This window comes from Bubalus kerabau, chromosome X (genome assembly GCF_029407905.1).
Source record: "Bubalus kerabau isolate K-KA32 ecotype Philippines breed swamp buffalo chromosome X, PCC_UOA_SB_1v2, whole genome shotgun sequence".
Classification (NCBI taxonomy): domain Eukaryota; kingdom Metazoa; phylum Chordata; class Mammalia; order Artiodactyla; family Bovidae; genus Bubalus; species Bubalus kerabau.
In genome coordinates, this window is record NC_073647.1 from 138226118 (window position 1) to 138246045 (window position 19928).

General features: G+C 37.4%; 1 protein-coding gene across 14 annotated transcripts in view; it reads right to left on the reverse strand.

Moving 5' to 3' along the window:
* The window catches only part of POLA1 (DNA polymerase alpha 1, catalytic subunit), a 391031-nt gene that overhangs the window by 252606 nt on the left and 118497 nt on the right, over positions 1-19928 (reverse strand). For all 14 annotated transcript variants that reach the window (XM_055564229.1, XM_055564223.1, XM_055564224.1 and 11 more), the window contains exons 28-32: positions 19612-19704; positions 18204-18409; positions 16264-16396; positions 10250-10381; positions 5385-5559 (exon numbers count right to left, since the gene is read on the reverse strand). In XM_055564229.1, the coding sequence (XP_055420204.1) occupies positions 5385-5559; positions 10250-10381; positions 16264-16396; positions 18204-18409; positions 19612-19704 (739 nt within the window). The remainder of the gene's footprint in view (positions 1-5384; positions 5560-10249; positions 10382-16263; positions 16397-18203; positions 18410-19611; positions 19705-19928) is intronic.

Sequence of the window (19928 nt, forward strand, 5' to 3'; positions counted from 1 at the left end):
CAACATTCATCTGTTCCATGGATGCATAAGAAAGCCAGGAGCATGAGCCATTCAGTGACATGCTTGGCTTGGCACCCAGCCTGAGAGGGGGTTCTTATCTGCTGAGAAGACTTACTATCCTACATTGCAGTTGGTGTAATATTTTGTTTTAAATTTTATTATAAATTATGTCATATTAAATATCTAAGGTTTGGAAATGATGGTCATGTATGTACATTCTTCTGAGAGTTTAATCATGAAAAAAGGCAAAGTCTTCACTGATCAAGAAAGCAATTCCTGAGGCACCTGCTGTGGCATCATCCCACTCCCACCACCACCTTTGTATGTATCTCTCTCCGGGTCTACCAAAGGCACATCCATACATGGCACGGCCTGCGGTGGCATTTCATTTCTTAGAAAATGCCACTGAACTCTGTGTATTGACAGAAACCACCTTCTGTAAGGTGGCATGGCCATTTTATAAAAAGAGGGGTTTTTACTTTCCAATTTAACTCAGGAACACAGTGGCTTAAGTGTGTTGCCTTGTTTTAAGCACTACTTTCAGAGATTAAATTTTAAATTTTCATGTTCTTCAAACATCAATAATTTCTCAGGACCAATGAAAAAACAGCCCTGATAGCCAAATGCCTGAAATTTTATAACTGACCATGAAGAAATGTACTTGAAAGTTATTGTACAAAATCATTCCTCATCAGAGTAAAGATATTATATAATTTTAAGTATTGTCATGTATTAAATATAAATTTATTAAAAGATGAAATTCAAGAATGAACTTTAGAATATTCTCATTCCCAGCCTGTTTTGCTAGGTACAGAAGACTATTTGGATGTTGGAGCATACTGTGAATATTTCATCCACAGAATATAGAGAGCTTTCATTAGAACAAGAGAGAAAAAAACCTATAGTCTAGAGAACAAAAGCTAAGAGTTCCAAGTTTTAGTGGCCATGTTTCCCATAGGGCTATTGTATAAGAAGAGTAATACTATATTTTTTTCTATTCACAGATGGAAAAGAGTAAAATTTAGCTTTATTTAAGCCCAATAGCAATAATCTTGCATGGGTTTCAGAAAAATGATACACATTTTACTGTGGGATAATGAGGACCATTAGTTATTAGGGAGAACAAATTATTCTCTTTCAATTCAACAGACTTATTCATTCACTCATTTAATAGACTATCCTCTCTCCCTTTCACTGAAACGACCTTCCTATATAGAACACCTGGCCATGCAACATGCCACCAGACAGACTTCAGGAGGTATTCTGACAGGGAGAAATAGTCAGAGAATTTCCAAAGTGAAGCCACAGGATAAAACCAACACTTGATGCATGCCTTTCATTTCGAGGAAAGCAGTATAAAAGCAACAGAAAAAGAGGTAGTTGAAAAATATAGTTGCTCTCCACAAAGGAGTCTTAAAAATAAAAAATCATGAACTTAATAATTTTCCTAAATGAAATTATGCCATTATTCCTGATTTCTTTATACTACCTAAAAGGACAAAGTAGCAAACTTCACTGAAGTTTCAACACCGTAATACATTTCATTAGTCAAAGATAAAAACTACATTAAAAGCAAGAGAATTATTTTATGTCTGTGATTAGACGGTTGGAGGGCTTATATTTTATGTGTACATTTGCAGACTTCAACTCATTTAACAGTGTCAGTTCACTAACTGCAGTTTTTTTTTAATATAAAGAAAACAGATTTAGAACTTTAAAAACAAATTACAGTAATTTTATGCCTATAGCTTGCACCTCTTAGAAACCAGGCACCCCCTAACACTCCCCTTCTTTCCCACCACTTCCCTATCTCCTCCCTCCTCCTCTAAAACCATAGGCTAAGTGAGAACTGATAACAGGGGCCTCGAATCCCCTAGTGAAGAACAGCCACCCTAATTTTCCCTTGGGGTGGAGGAACAAAGGATGCAGATCAAAATGCAGCTCCTAAAAAGGGCAGGGGGCAGATGCTTACACAGATCTCCCCAGCCAGCTTCCACATTTTCTACACATCTTCATGGTGACTGGCACTTGCTGTTCTGCACTTCATTACTGTGGACCCTCCTATGAGCAAAGAAGTAAAGATAAAGGACTGGGAGATTTACTACAAATGTAGATAGGTATGTGGATACTGCTGGTGATGCCGGGGGCTGCGGTAGGAGGAGGCAGACTGCACAACGATGACAACTTCACATGTCTTCAGCATAAAAACTGCTGTCAAGTAGCAGAAGATAAAGATGAGAAAAAGATAAAAAGGGGAGCAGCTGCAGCTCCTTCAGGGTGAGAGACACAGGCCCTTCAGCAGCTCTAAGCAGCTACCCAGAAACAGGAGCTTTCAGGCGATGGAGGTAGGAGAGGGGCGATGTGCACACGGTCACATGGTCCCCTCGGTAGACTGAGGGTGCTAAGTAACACCAAGAACGCTCTGAAGATGGAACTCCCCAGCCTACCAGCTTTGAAAATAATACATGAAAACTGGATTCATAAGATAGCCACAATGATGAGAAAGTTTGTCTTTAAGCAGTTACTATGTGCCTGCGATTTAATGGATATGAAAAGGATCTTAAATACAACCCTGGAACTAACAAAATCAGTCTGGTCTGCTCCTTGTACAGCCAGTCTTGAGATATCCAAGTGGGCATCAGCCTGTCTACCAACTAGGATCTACCACCTAGGGCTCTTCTGCTGAAATACAAGGCTCCACCCTTATCTGTTAAATGTCAGTTGAGAGATGAGGCTTGTTTCATCTACCTCTCCTCAGCTCTAGGCCACCAGAAAATTCAGTACTAAGGAATGAAAGGGCAATGGTTAGCCTTTGGACCAGGTTCTTGATGATCCAAACTAAAACCAGGAAGATCTACTCTAAAAAAACAAATGCTTTGTGCAGGGGTTTATCAGTGGGGAGAAGAGGAAGCATGAAGAGGATGAAGCTCCCAGGTCTTCACATCAACACTATGCCACTCCTGGTTGAGGGCATGGGTCACAGCCTCTCCCAGGTAAGAAGTGGTGGTGGTATAAGCACAAGCTTTGGAGCCACACAGAGCTGACTCCCAGTCCAAGCACAGTTGGCTGCTAACTAGCGATGTGACAAGACCAAGTTAGTTACCTCTCTAAGCCTCAGCTTTCTTCTCTGTAAAATGGAGGAGATACAACATAGCCTCATGGGGTTACTGAAAGGATTAAATGAGATAACATATGCAAAGGACTTATTACAATTTCTGATAGAGTAAGCACTCAAGGAGGAGGAGAGGGAAAAAAAAAGAAGGAAGCTCAAAAATATTGTGCACTTATGCTCCCTCCTCCCAGCTGAGGATTTATAAACATCATCAAATACAACTCAACTTTGAGAATACATTATATGATGATTTGGGTAGCAGAATTTTATCTTCCTAATTATGTTTTGCTTAGGCAAATGTCAAAAATGAGTTTCCACTTCCAGAGCAGACACTAATGGGAGAATGGAGAGAAGAAGGTGCGGGGGCGAAAGGGGCATGCTGGCGGGGAGGAGCCCAGAAACACATTCAACAAGAGCAGTGTGGAAAGTATGTGACTTGATGATTCATCTGTCCAATCTCAGTCTACAAACGCACACCAAGAGATAACTGCATGCAAATCTGATGGATTAGAGGAGTCTGGACATATTTCTGCACAGGCCTGACAGTGAGTGGGGCGTGGTCAAGATCAGGCACTAACCCTGCCCAGGCCTAGGTGGAGCATCTCAAGTGCATCTCTAATGGCTCCTTCAGAACAACTCTAGTTTATGACTCCAGAGACCAAGGCTGACACCAAGCTTCAGAGGTTTGCGAAAGCCAGAGTTCATGAACATCAGAACCAGGGTTTGAACCCAGGTCCCTATGATGCCAAAGCCTGTGTCTTAAGCCAGACATTTCAATGAGAGGAGGGGGAGAATTTTCCATGAAGCAGGGACAGATTAAGGAATGCCATATTTAGAGGACAAAATAAGTTGAGCTAGAAATAAAGGTTGGAGCTAAAAAGTTAGTCTATAACTGCCCAAGTCACAGACTGTAAGATGTCAGTGGCAACTGGACTTACAGATAGTGAGGAGCTAGCCAGGGATTTTATTAGGCAGTTATTCTAAAAATATTCATCGCTGTGTACAATGGCATAGAGAGCAGAGACCTTAAAGCAATGTAACTCTCAATATGCTGGTCATCTAGAAATATGCTCAGGGCTGGTTATGAAATACATTTCCAAGCAAGAGATGACAATCTGATGACCTGGCAAAAAGTCAAAGAAAGAATGAGCTGTCAGGGATGGATGGAACCTCCAGAGATGATGAGAAATTAGGTATCAACTAATTACTAGAAGATAATGAGTCCAGTCTTAGAAAAATTTTTAAAAGCCAGAGCAGGATATTCAAAGGGAATCAAATAAAAGTTAAATGTCTTATAATGTTAAAAAAGTTGTACATTCTCACTTCATGCGAAAACACATTTAGAGTCTGAGACAAGAGGAAACAATAATCAAGATACAATAAATCTTATTAAGGAAAGTTCACTGATTAAACCCACAACTAAGTAATCTCAGAGACTAGGAGATGCCTAAAACCTTCTCCTATCTTTTCTTTTGCCTCCTCTCTCTCCCCTCAGCATCTGCTTAGTGCAGGCACGGGAGCAGGCATCTGCCTACATAGGTAGCAAGTCTGTGGGGTCGACAGTCTAGGAGGGGAAATAGACATTAACCAAACAACGACAAAAACAAATGCCCAACTGCAAATGAAGAAGTGCTCAATGCGGTACCGTGCCTCTAAACAAAGCTCCTGACAGGTAAGGGAGGACCGTGAGAGAGTCATTTCCTAGGCAGGTTGATAGGGAGTCTAGGGGTCCCCAAGGAGAGAGGGGTCTGGAATTCTCAAGGAGGAAGAAAGGACAAACTTTTTTTCTTTCTCCACATTCCTTAGGATTATATAATAATAATGTATCCTGCCTAAGGACAGTCTTTGGATTCAACCTTCTGTTATCTTAAAATGTAAATTATGGGAGTAGACCTGGTCTTTACAAGGATGTATCTTGCCTGAGGACAGTGTTATCTTAAAATGTAAATTATGGGAGTAGGTCTGATGAGGTCTTTACAACCTCCAGACATTCTTTGGATTATATAACTTCATTGTTAACACTAGCAAAGGGGGTACTCTTTCTGCCCCCTTCTGATGCCTATGTCAGAAGCTTTCTCTATCTCCTTTATACTTTAATAAAACTTTATTACACAAAAGCTCTGAGCGATCAAGCCTCGTCTCTGGCCCCAGATTGAATTCTTCTCCTCCGGGGGCCAAGAATGCCAGTGTAATCACGTGATTCAACTACAACCTTTCAACCATACGGCCTGCTATCACCGGGTGCTGAAATAAGGGAGCTTGGGACACTTACCTAACCACGATGCAATGAGGATAGCATCAATTCCATCTATTGGCTCACATATTCGAGCCACGACTGGGTGGATCTGCTGGGCCAGGTAGTACTGGGTATCAATGCTTAAATTGTCCTGCTTCTGCAGCTGCTCGGGTGCATAGGCCCTCTGACCCGCAGTGAGATTGGAACCATCCTATAAGAGAACACAGTACAGGGAAAGTTGTGAGAAATCACACGTACTTGGCCAAAGAGACAGACACTTCAAATTTTATATATTCAATTCCAAAGCCCAAGAAGTCCTTTTGACCTACTGGTGGTCATAAGCATCTAACGGGAGGAAGATCAAGGAGAACGACTTACCCACGGTCCAGGAATGTAAATCCAGCATGTGTTGTGTTCTATTTTTAGTTGAAACATGAAACCAACAAGATGGCATGACTAGATTAAATAATTCCACCTGCCATATCACAGAAACACACAGGGAAGACTTGCTAACAAAGGCCTTTTAGAAGCCATGACCAAAAAATGTGTGACCCTTTTATTACATTAATGTCATAGTATCATCTTAAAGACTGGGTGTGTATGTGTATTCAACATCTCTTGTCGAAAGCTGTTAAGTGTCACTGAGAAACAAATGAGCAAGGGGAAAAGAAAAGAGCATGAAACCCAACAGTGTAACCTACGCACAAGATATAATGCATGCGTGTGCTCAGTGGCTCAGTCATGTCTGACTCTTTGTGACCCCATGGACTGCAGCCTACCAGGCTCCTCTGTACATGTGATTTCCCAAGCAAGAATACTGGAGTGGGTTGCCATTTCCTTCCCCAAGGGATCTTGCCGACCCAGGGATCGAACCCACGTCTCTTGCATCTCCTGCACTGGCAGACGGATTGTTTACCACGGCACCACCTGGGAAGCTCACAAGAATAACAGATAAGAGTAAATTGGCCCATACACAGTCCTGTGCATAGTGTCATCACCATGTGTGAATCAAAAAGGCATCACACCACTGGACCAACATCCAACAACTAACTCCACTCTTTCTCTTGTCTGCAACAACAGAATTTAATGTTCAGATTCATAAATTTTAACTATTCACAGTGCTCAGCTGCTCTGAAAACTGATTACAATATTAATCCTATTCTTTGATTTCCTGCTACAATCAGCCCCTTCTCAGTTCAGCGCCAAAGTCAAAGCAAAGGCCACCTTTCACATCGTTGTCTTACAACAAACTAGAGGCAATGGCCTCTTTCTCTGGCTAGGCTCCTGACAGAAACAAATTAGGATGTGTATCAACGAGCTTCTACCTATGCTAAGATATAATATAATGAAAGAACTAGAAAGGAAGCAAACTTCAGATTATGGGGCTTCCCTGGGGACTCTGCAGTAAAGAATCGACCTGCAATGCAGGAGATCCAGGTTCTTCGATCCCTGCGTTGGGAAGATCCCCTGGAGGAGGGCATGGCAACCCACTCCAGTATTCTTGCCTGGAGAATCCCATGGACAGAGGAGCCTGTCAGGCTATATAGTCCATAGAGTAGCAAAGAGTCAGACACGACTGAAGCAACTGAGCATGCATGCAAATCTCAGATTAAAAGACTTGTTTATAATTATTTTTCAGGAGTTCACTGTACAGTAAGAGAATTTAGGCAGAATTAATCAACTTTAATTGTTGCCATTTTAAAAGTCTGAATTATTAGATGGGAATAGGATGTCAATGACAAAAACAGTATGAAAGATCCTTGAGCAGTGTCTTTATGCACCACAACTATATTCGGACTGCCTTTTAACAAACACAGGAAATCTGATCAATTAATAGAATCACAGTTTTTAAAAAACTGATCTGTCCTTAAGATTATAGTAATGTTGAGTTTTAAAAAATTTTAATAAAGAATAAAAACCAAATTTGTGGAGGCAAATTATTTTTTTAGATGGTGCTTGAGTTACTTTCCAATGTATCATTAGATGTTCTCATGGAAGACACGTCTATAAAAAAAGTTGACAAAGTTCCAAGCATATTCTCAGTTGAAGCGCTTTTTAAGTATCCCCACAAAAGACTAGTTTTTTAACAGTGACCCAAATGTGTTTCTTATTATATTTTAAAAATCTGAGCTCAAATATGACTAAATTAAAAAGAATTGGAACGATGACGGGTTTTCCTGTGTTATGTTGGGAAAACATTTAGGCTGTAACATAACATATCAAAGACCTAATTCTCTAACATAGCAAGACCCTATGGTACATGCAAAAATATACAGCATACACCTTAACAACAGACTGAGAAGCAAGGCTGGCACTTCCCTGAACTGCCAGTGTAGTAATTTGTGAACTTCACAAAGTACATACTTCACAAGGACAACCAGACATGGTGAATCCATTCCAAACAATGTGGTCATCTTTACTAGGACACCAATGGGCAAAAAGATTTAACAGATGACAACTGGAAGCCTTGAAACAATTATGTTAAAGGCATACCTTATGAAAATTATGTCTGATGAAAGTTAAATAATAAAGGATTTAACACTTAATCAACAAGTGGAAGTTAATTTAAGATCTCTGCAAATAATTCACATTAGGTTTAATAAGACTATGAACTACAATGTAAATTATTATATACCACAAACACTACTCTCTGAACTCAATGGAATTTATAGTCTGAGTAAGTTATCAGGAGAGCACTATCCTCAAAATGTAAATTTTAAACAAAAGAGAACCTGTTTAGGAGCTATGCTATTCTGAGAGGGCACCTTTGCTTAGAGCAGTAAACAGTTCTCTTAAAAATGTGTCATCATACATTTTCAGAAACATCTTCTAAAAATATGATTGTGTTAGGAAAGAGAAAGAATAATCTGAGTGCTTAAAAGCAAAAGAGGTAGGCAGCTTTGCTTAGCAAATATACTGAAAGTGGGCATGCCCCATTGCTAGGGGACAAAGGCAAATTAAAGTCCTATAGCTTGGGATACAGTAAGAAGAATAAATCAATAAAAGAACTGTTTTTAACAAGAAAATAAGACCCAGAACCAGTCAAATGGGAAAAGGGTTGGAAATATAACAAATTGGATTTAGCATCAGCATTTTGAGCTTTTCGTATATCATTAAGACCCAAGAAGAAGATACTGTAAGACCTAATATTTAGACATCAAGGAATATAAGCTTGACTTTTGAAATACATATATCATATGGCCATACATCTCCATTCCAGGTTTAGCCAAAACATAATTGTGACTTGATTTCATTTTTAGATGCTATTTCAGAAAACCTATATAATTTTTCAAAGTTATATGCTGCCATCTGCTCCTGTCATTAATAATCTTAAGAGCTTTTCCATGTATATAAAGACATAAGGGGAAAAAAACTAGCCTATTTACCAAAATCTTTATTTGCATAATATGAAAATTGTTTTTTTGAGATGAGACTTGTCAAAGGCAATATGCAAAGCACATTAAGGGCTTGAGCGAGTCAGACATTTATGGAAATATTTTCCTGCAGGAACTGGCTTTCTGTAACAGTTCTTAATCAAGGGTAACCCTAGGAGGGAGACAGAGTCAAGTGCTGATTCCTGTCCATGTACTTAAATCATTTGTTATGTACATTATCCACAGTTCCGAGCAGATATTATTCAGATGACTCCTACATTTTGAAGACTCTGATAGCCTCCAATTAAAATAAATAAAATTATATTAAAAAGTAAATTACAAATAAAAAAATAAATAAAAACACATCGATGGGAGTTTGACAAAGATCAATCATATTGCAAGGCTTATCTAATTTTTTTTTTACTTAATAACAAAATGCAATATTTGATTAATTAAAAAGAAACAGTCTTACTGAGATGAATTATGCCTTTTGGTAAACAGACCACACCATAGTAACTGTAAAAAATTTGGACATAGGCTTTGGCTTTTTTAAGCAGAGAGAAGGGATGCAACTCCCTCCTTTGTTTTGACTGAAGTTAAGTGCTTCCAAAAAAAAAAAAAAAAATACACACACAAACAAATAAAAACAATTTCCCCCAAACCCAAATCCCCTTATGATCTACCCTTTCTCCCCATCCCTAACTGTGAGAGGCATGCTACTCTCAAAAAAACCTGGTTACTGGTTTAAAACTGTTCTAGAAGACCTAGAAGTTCCTTGGAGATGCCTCATGAAACAGGGAAAAGGCAAGAGATGGGTTCTAGGCCCACTCCATTCAAAATAAAGAATTAAAAAAGGGATCTTGCTAGATAATCTGTGTTTTCTTCATAAGCTATGGTTTTAGGATGTCTCACCTTTTTCCATATAACCATGCATTTCATTTTTTTTCAAGTAATTATTTGAACAGGCTAGTGAAACATGCATTTACTCTCTTATTCTACCAATATTCAGAATGGAAACAGCTGCAAAAGGAATGATAAAGGACTACTGCTGGACACTGGAGAAGGAAATGGCACCCCACTCCAATGTTCTTGCCTGGAGAATCCCAGGGACGGGGGAGCCTGGTGGGCTGCCGTCTGTGGGGTCGCACAGAGTCGGACACAACTGAAGCGACTTAGCAGCAGCAGCAACAACTGGACACATGAGCAAACTGGTATATGCTTTCAAATTCATTTCAAATTTAAACTGTAGCAACTGTTATATACCTGTCTCACCAAAGTAGTTTCACTCAACCAAAGCATTGGTCTTAAAAAAAAAAAAAAAAAAAACACTGCTCTTAAAAGTTTAATGAAAATTTTAACAAAATATGTCATACCCCTGACTAATGTTTTTAAATGCTGTAAAACCAACCAAGACTAAACCTTCTCTTTACAGCATCAGTTACTTGGGTCAAATGAGACACTGTAGAGATCTGGTTTTTACTCTGGGTGTGGAAGTGGTGTAAGTCTTATTCATTATGACAGTTTTACCTGACAGATGACATAGGACACAGTATCTCCAGCTTTCACCTTTCTTCCTCCTTGAGAATTTATCCAGAGGGCAACATGTACATGAGGTAGGCTTTTTTTATCAGGGTAATCCTGGGGATCCTTGGTCAACGCCTAAGAGAGAAAAAGCCTCAAACTTTAAAATCAAACCCTTCACATAAAGATATACACAAAACATATCTTTGCTAGAATCACATCAGCCACATAAACATGACAGAAAGCTACATGTAGAAAATACTGCCACAGGTTCTTTAGACATTCCAGCCTCAAGGCTCCTCTCTCCTTCATGTAGTAACTAATATAACCAGATATAACCCTGACAAAAAAGAAATATGAGTTTTAAGGCCAAGGCACAGGATACTTGGATATAAAAATTAAGACTATATATTCAGTCTTCTATGCAGCCTTAGAATTTCTTCTAATGTCTGCAACTCTCTACAGACTACTTAAGACGGATGGATAACGGTTCCCCTGACTTCATGATTTGTTTCTCAGCGGTTTCTCTGCCTAAATAAATCACGAAGGCACCAGAAATCACAGGATTTACTCACACTGTCAACTTAAGTTCTCCAAAAGCAGAGTAAGTGAGTTTATAACAGAAAAGCCCTATGAGAGCAGGAACAGGTCAGCACTGCCCAGAGCTGCGGTCACAGGGCTCACGATACTTGGCGTGTAGAGCAACCCAATGTTTGCAGAAGAAATTACTTCCTTCACTCTGCGATAATTCATGAAGTTCAAGCATTGTAAACTATCGCATGATGAGTAAGACAGTCACTGGTTCTAGGCCATCTGTCATTATTAGATGACTTTCCATTCTTCAAAAAAAAGTCTAAAATAAGCTACATGTGCCAGAAGGGAGTGGTGAACTATGTGTTACAGAGAATCTGGAGACAGAAAGACCTCTACCATTTGAGAGCAGAAATCATGGAAGAAGAAAATGAACTAGCACATGAAGGAAAAAAGAGATTTTTAAGAAAAGATGACAGGATCAAGAACATTCAAGCAGAGAGAAAAAGTAAAAGTTAAAAGCAAGATGAGAAAAAATACAGTCTATCGGACTAGAACTCAATATGCACAAAGGGAAGGGGTAGGTTTCAAAAGACAAGAGAAAGGACCAGGAATAAGGTGTGTGTCTAGATCACCTATTAAGTGTGGCTGGCAGATCCCTGGGGGTTCCTGACACCTCTTTGCAGGCTGGAGAAGTCAAAAGTATTTTCCTAATAATATCATTTGCACTGGCGATGCAGAAGCAATGGTCAGTAAAGGTGCTGATGCCTTAGAAACATGAACCTGGGCAGACACACCAAACTGTACTAATACACATTGTATTCATCACCACCACAAACTCAGTTTTTTTTAAGGTCTTGATCCCTGAGGACAGTTATTATTTTGTGTGACAAAATGGGAAGTATGCACAAGGCACATCTATTGTATACTCAAGAACAAAGGTTGCTCGAGGAAAGGCATTTGTAATATACAACAGTCCGAGTTACAAGCTAAACTAGCTGCCTTTCTCAACACAATTTTTACGTGAAAGAATGACAGGACAACTATGGGTTACCCTAAGTTGAGTAGCTGGCAGACAATCACTCAGAAAGAACCAAGTGAGCCTGCCACTTCAAGGAAAACACCTGACAGTATATATTGCCTTTGAGAATACTGAAGCAATCAGGCACAAATTAGAATTTTGGAAAATTTGTTTCCATTCCTGTAAGCTTGACAGCTCCCCAATACTTAAAGACTTTTCTCATAAAAAGAAATGTTTTAAAATGTGGTTTTTGATAATTCATTGGTACAATGAAATGTACCAATATTCTAGAAGATCTGTAAAACTCAGGAAACAGACATTTAATTAATGATCAATGTATACTGTCATGCATGGGTAAATTATCAACTCAAAGCACCACATAGATGAATAGATTTTAATGTAAGAGAGTATGATATGGTTTCCTACTTTCACATTGCAAATAACCTTTAAGACAATACCACTCAGAGTACTGGTATAGAATCAAAGAAGAATACACACAACTATCTTAAGAAGTTACTGAATAGTTCTCCTTTTTCCAACTACATATTTGTGTTAAACGACTTTTTTCCTATACTTGAACCAACACCAACATCACATCAGACTGGATGCACAAGCAGATATAAGAACCTAGATGTCTTCTGCTAAACTAGACATAAATAGGATTTTTAAAATAGCAAAATGACACAATTCCTCTGATTAATTTTTCTTTGTTTTGAAATACATATTTCTCATGAAAAAAATTTATTTTTGTAATCATTTAATGGGTTTACTGACACTTAAATAAACTAATACATGCTTTCCAGTTTTAATTTCTAACAGTAAATATCAATATAAGCTACGTAAACAAAGGTTCTTGCAGTCCTCAACTATTTTAAGAATGTGAAAAGAGTCCTGAGACCAGGAAACTGGAGAACTACCGTAGGAGAATAAAAGCAGGTCCTCAAACACAACTGCACATCCACCCATTATGTACACTTTCTAAATTATATACTCAGTGTAGGAGAGTGCCTGCCTGGAAGAGTCTCCAAGTATTTGAACCTCCTCAAAGCTGCATTATGCAAAGTCTTGATTGACTTGGACGGGTAATACTGCATAGAAATCTTAATCAATATAACTCTACTTAAGAAAACTGTTATCTTCTTCAATTGACTATACTTCAGTGCAATGTTAAGAAATTCTGAATTTCATCTGACACACTTTCCAATTATTAGATTGGGGTTATTTGGGAATTTTACAAGATAGTTTCAGAAGGCTTGATTTTTCTAAAAAATGCTTCCTGGTGGTTTAGGCTCAAGTTAGCCAAGGCTATACAAATCAGCTGTGAGGTATTTCATGTTACTTTATGAAATATATTTAAGATTACAGCAGTTCAGAAAAATCACACACAGTGTTTTTCAGCTGTTGTTGGCAACAAAGGCTTAAATCTCTACAAAGGTAAAGCTCACCACTTCACCCCTCCACCTGAGACTCACCTCCCATTTTTAAGCTGTACCCATATCACAAAGTCAATCTAATCTAATCTGTATCTTATCATAAGGCCTTCCGCAACCAGTCACATGGTTGTGGAAGAGTACTCTTTGATTCCACTCTCCTTTGAAAGTGACAAAATGTAAAAACTTATTTACTCACAAGTTTAAACAGTACAGATATTCAGACAAATGTTAATTAGCACAGTCACTTTTGATATATAAAAAGCTTAATATAAACAAGCACAGGAATAACTATGATATAGATAGTCCTTTCATAGAATTTATTGTACTTTCATTGACACTGCAGGAATTCTTTATTTAAAAAAGTATCAGAGCATGGAACAGTATCTTTGCTACACCAACTTAGCATCTTGAAAATACCAACTAGGTTTTGCTTATTCTACTTTATATCCCAGATTCTAGCACTGTGCATGTAAAAAGTACTCCATGTTTGATGAATGGATGATTAAACAAGCCGAGGAATTCTTTCAATGCTCAGTGAACAACTATTATTTGCCAGCTACCACACCAAGTGAAATAAAGACTATAAAGACAGTAAGTAGGTTTCAGTTCTGCATGGAAAAATACATGCACAGTCCAAATCACACTACATATTAACCAGTATTGTTAGTAGTAATAAAAATATGTGACTTTGAGTTGGTAATTACTGAAGTGATGGATGTATGTGGGTTCAAGATGTTATTCTCTTTACTTTGGAATAAGTTTTCAATTTTTGATAATAAAAACTTGAAAACAGCAAGGCTGAAGAAAGTTCCCAAGAACTCAGAGATGGCCAGTGTGTCTCTGAGGCTAGGTTTCTCTGCACACTAGTAACACTGTCTTGTCACCCACAGGAGTAGATGATGGCCTGGGCCCATTACCTTAGAGGGCAATGTTCTTTTGCCAGTAATGTGGTCATGTTGGGATTCAGCCTTCTTAATTCATGCCTGGAACCCCATGCAACAGAGGACCCATATTTCTAAGAAGGTAGATAGTGTAAGGGATACAATCTGCAGAACTGATGCAAAAATTGATTAAAGCAAAACTGAAACAGTAACTCTTAGACAAATTTTTAAGAAAGAGACAAAACAAAATCTGAAAGGAAACCACTCTCCAATGTAACAAGTGATTCCATACCAATAGGCACGCACTGCATCACTTAGAGTGAAGAGCTAGTGCCAAGACACACATCCTCTTATATTCCTTATTTCTCATTTTTTGTACTTTTCACGCATAAGTGAATGTCATTTTTGTGATATTAAAGACATCTCAGTTAAGGGATAGGAAACAAATGACTTACCCTAAGAATAAATACAAATAAGGACATGCAAAGAAAATATTCATTCTCTCTAGGAATCCAAGAAATGCAAATCAAACCCAATGATAAAATAGTGTTTCATATCCTTTGTGGTAGCGATGTTTTACTTAAATATCACCAATGATATTATGACCAATAACATATCTCTTATATAGTACAAGAAAATCTGTGGTGAAATTAGCACACACTTTTTTTTTATTATTAATTAGTATCACTGTTTTACAAAGCAATCTGACAAGAGCCATATAGATACTCAAACTTTTTGATACAAATGCTTAACCTTTAAGGACTCTAAACTAAGAAAGTAATTCATCCAAAAGCAAAAAGACAAACAAAGATGTTCAATTCAGTAATTTACAAGAGGAAAAAATAAAAAATGTAATACTCAAGCAAAAATTTTAATTAAAGGTGTACCAGTGAAATGCAAGATTAAACATGATGATTTTTAAGGTTAATACCAGTATGTGGTAAAATCTATTTAAGTGAAAACAAATTTCAAAATAATATACACTGTAATTGCTATCATGTAAAACTGTTTTATGGAGAAGGCAATGGCACCCCACTCCAGTACTCTTGCTTGGAAAATCCCATGGACGGAGGAGCCTGGTAGGCTGCAGTCCATGGGGTCACTGGGAGTCGGACACGACTGAGCGACTTCACTTTCACTTTTCACTTTCATGCATTAGAGAAGGAAATGGCAACCCACTCCAGTGTTCTTGCCTGGAGAATCCCAGGGACGGGGGAGCCTGGTGGGCTGCAGTCTATGGGGTCGCACAGAGTTGGACACGACTGAAGCGACTTAGCAGTAGCAGCAAAACTGTTTTAAAGAGTAAGGATGTGCAGAAATGACTCATTATTTTAGTATAGGGGCATGAAGAACGAGTTTTAACTCTATAAATTCCATTTAATGCCATCATTAGACTCTTTCTCATCAAAATTCTTTTTAGTATGAGGTTTGACAGCAAAATTTATTTATCACAAAATGGATAAAATGGTATTTGCAAAATTACCTCCTGAGTATGTAAGGATACTCTTTTTAAATGGAAAAAAAGAGAAAAATCTATAACCTAACATCTTGAATTACACAGCACTTTTGGAAACGAAGACCTTCCTTTTCAAATTAGATAAGAAAAAATATACTCAATTTTCAACAACTAAGACTATCCATAAAGAGTAACTTTTATAGTAAAAAAAAAAAACCCACAAGTGGTTTGAATATATAGAAAATACTAACACCATCTTATGACTAAAGAACAACATACAAAGATGCCTTCTGATTATAGTATCTCTAAGGATCACGTTTGGTAAAGTTGCACAAACACAGGCTCTCTAAGTTTATAGGCCTGCCCCCCAAACAACTATAACTTAGGAGGAATATGAAGAATGTAATACTCTCAAGTTCCTGAAACATCAATTATAAACACAGCACCTCTGGACACGAGGCTTCCGTGAATAAAGAACCATGAGAGAAGGCCCTGCAACAGATAGGGGAGCATCAGGGGCTGAGCTAGGAAGAGTGCCATGCTAATGCGCAGTCTGTGAGATAGTTGTTAAGCAGCTTTCATCACCATCACCGGCTAGAATTTATTTCAATTGCAAGGATGAGGTGGTTCTTCAACTATCTGAAGGAGGAGAAAAACACATGGCAGCAGCTGGGCTCAGTAATAAACGCCACATTTACCTTATTAATTTCAAACTGGCTCACTGGGACACTGCCGTTTAGCACATTTTCTCCAATTTCTATTAACCTCTTCTGAATGTTTTCCACTATAGTGTCCCGGTTTTGATCCGAAAGAATCTGGCCAATGACAAAGCTGCCAAAAAAAAAAAAGGAGAGGGTTTGATTTTTTATATCATAGTTTATTAATAAAGGAGAGACAAGGAAGATAAATGCCATTAGATTAACATGTGGACAATAGCCATACTAAAAGCTAATATGAGGGTTAAGGCCCAGAAGGCCGTTACTATTTGTTTTTTCAATATTAACGCTACCAAAGGTTTACCAACCTTGCAATGTCAGGTTTGTCCTTAAATACAGAGACTTTTTTTTTTAATGAGGCAGCTAATGCTTCCTATTTTGTGTATGGATGGAGAACAATATGTGTTCCATCATGTTTTTACGCAATTATAAAATTCACAAGCAGCTATATTCTACTCATAGGTTAAAATCTGAGAAGATAAATTTTTCACTTTCCTCATAAAGCTGCAAGATATTATCTCTGATAGTATCTCTGCCCAAGATGACCACAAGCTAGAAAGTAGGAAAATAAAGTTCTTTATGCAAATCGTTTAAAACTCAGAGATTTCAAACTTTTCTTTCTTCGGCTTTATTATACTTCCCAGTGTTCTCCAATCGTATTACTATGCCTCAAAAACTTCATGTTATTCTATCAGATCCCCCAAAAAAAGAGAAAAAAAGAAGAAAAGGAGTAAGGAAGCCAATATTTTATCCATTTCTGAGAAAATGCAGAGCGAGGGTTTGACAGCTGCATTATAATTTGTCAGAAAAAGAACCCTGACAAAAACATTTGTATAGCTTTAATTACTAATACATTTCTAACTCAGAGAAATTTACTTCTATTATGATGCATCTTTTCTTAGAAAAGACAAAGCTGAAGAGAACACTCTAATCGACAGTCTATACAAAGTAGTTTCATCTTTGGGTACATTTGGGGGCAATGAAGCATTTCAAACTATATTTCATAAAAAGCTAACAGTGACCCACACTCAGATGATCAACTTTGCCTAATCAAGAATAGTTTTGCAGAAGCAACAATTGCTCAATCTTCCAACTTGAAAGCAAGTGAAAAGGCTGGAAAACAAGTAAAAAAATGCTGATATTCAGCAACACAAAAATTAATTTGAAATTTCACTTTAAAGGAAAAATTCCCTCTATTTTCAGAACTAGTCAGGTTCACAAAGCACGAATTATCTGGAAAGATGGGACATAAAGTATCTGAAGATTTGTCTTTTTAAAATGGGTGCCTTATGTGGCCCTAAAACAAACAGGTCTTATTAGCACAATCTGCAGTCACATGTATAAAACTAAGGGGTCAGTTATGACATTTATTATTTTGGAGGTACATACGATATTTGAGAACCAGCTCTTAAATTAACCTGAGATTAGTAAGAACCTTTACACACAAATGATATGGGCGGGGACAGTCTCACTCCATGGCCCACTTTGAATCCTAGAACATTTGAAGCCACAACACAGGGAAAACTTAACAATCATGGCCTTAAAGAGGCGCTACGAAGATTCAGGAACACAATGTAAGGGACTTCCTAATAGAAACAGTGAAGCAAAACAAAATAAAAACAAGCTAACATCAATGAAACTCTGTAAATATCTAAAATGTGAAGGTTTAACCTCATCATGAGTGAAAACTCATAAGATGCACCTTACAGCAAGCATCTCTTACTGAGCAAGTTTTGCTCTAAGTTTTAACCCATCTGTAAGATTCCATTCCAAATCAGTAAGAGCTGTTAATACACAATGATACCAATAACAAAAAGAAGTTGTGTCCTTGTGCTTGGCAGAATCACAAGTGTTCTCCACATTGTTAACACTTGAATTGTTTAAAAGCAAACAACAAAAGCAAAAATGAAAGCTGAACTCACTTTCCAGTGTCTTTAGCAAGATCACACCAGTCTCTTCTAACTATATCTAATCCTTTCACCTCCTGTTTCGTGACGTAATTCCCATCTGATGTTGGCTCAACAATCAGAGCAGCGTACTTTTTTTTCTTCAGCAGTAGCAGGGACTTGAAAATACCATCAATGTCTATTTCAAGCAGTTTGTACAACTTATTCACTTCACTTTTCACCTGTGAACATTTCAACCATTAATGTTAGCTTCTCAAATATCTAATATGGAGAAGATGAACATGCTACAAATTCCCAAGAGTTCATCTAAACAGAACTAGAAGTCACACAAGACTAGAAGGCATTTACTCAGGTTATATGGAAAACAGTATGAAGTTTGGTATGATGCAAGAACTTTGAAAAAGCACAGGAACAAAAACAGATAAAAAGATAAACAAAGAGACAATACTATAAATACATCATCTCACTCAACCAAAGGACAGAAGTGGCAGGGTCAGCTACAGGAAATGTATGAAAATTATGTAATAGACTGTTTTCGAATCTAAAAACTAAATGCATAAGTACTTACCTTCAAACTACTGAATTAGAGATAGTCCAACAACTAGATACATGGCCAGTAAAACTTTACTATTTAAAATAGTGTCTAAGATCTCTCTGTACCTCCTGTAGCACCATGACTTTAAGCAAATAACTATCTGCTGAACAAATAAATGAACAGCCACCTGCTCTCTATTGATAGCGTCATTGCACAGACCATCACCTCAAGGGAAAATACACAACTTTTCAAGGTCCAGTGAGTACAATATGCCAAGCTTGTTGTTAAGTAAAGACTACAGCTCAAATTTCACACATTTTAGGGGAGACAGGCAGGAAGTTGTTAGCTTATAAGATGGTACCTTAGTTTTAGTTTATTGGGATAATATCTTAACATAACAAGTTATCAAAAAACACCTGCTAATTGTTAGGTGAACTGCAGTTAGGCTACAAATGATTATTTTTAAATGTTCCCTTGTCTTTTTAAATTATTTTAAGTATTCTCGTGAAAATTATAGATATATACATATAATGTAGTTAGGTATGTATTTATCCATATCTATCACTGTATAAAATACATCTGAATGTAACTAGAGACATATTTCTCCTTATGAATGACAATGTGATAGGTACTAACGTGATCACATCTTAAACTTACCAAACCTAGACTGTTTTCTAAAGGTAAAACATATCTATTACTTACGGAAAAACCAATTTCCTTTGTTTTTGCCCTCAAAGTAAATAACTAGAGTAGAAGCTGAAATAAAACAGGGGATGAAGAATCAAAGGCACTAAGTTTATTATCATTTTCAGAAGGACACGTATATGTAGAAACCAAAAACAATTCACAAAATTAAGTGAAACATATAATTTTATGAAATTATCTCACCTTGTTTCCCAATTTAAACACTTCTTCCAGATTGGTGCTATTGGTGTTGATCATAATTGAATCTGTATCTCCATAAATAACTTCAAGATTCATCTAATGAAAAGCAAAAATTATAATAATTAACAACAAAAACACCATGACCATCATACACTCAGTGAAACTCAAAATTTTCCATTATATAAATTACAGGTTCCAGATGATTTTTGAAAAGTTTACATTTCTTCTTGCCCATATTGTCAGTGTACAAAGACTAAGCCCCAATAAACCAAAAAACACACACAAAAAAATCTCCCTGATTTTCTTAAAGCAGACAGTGG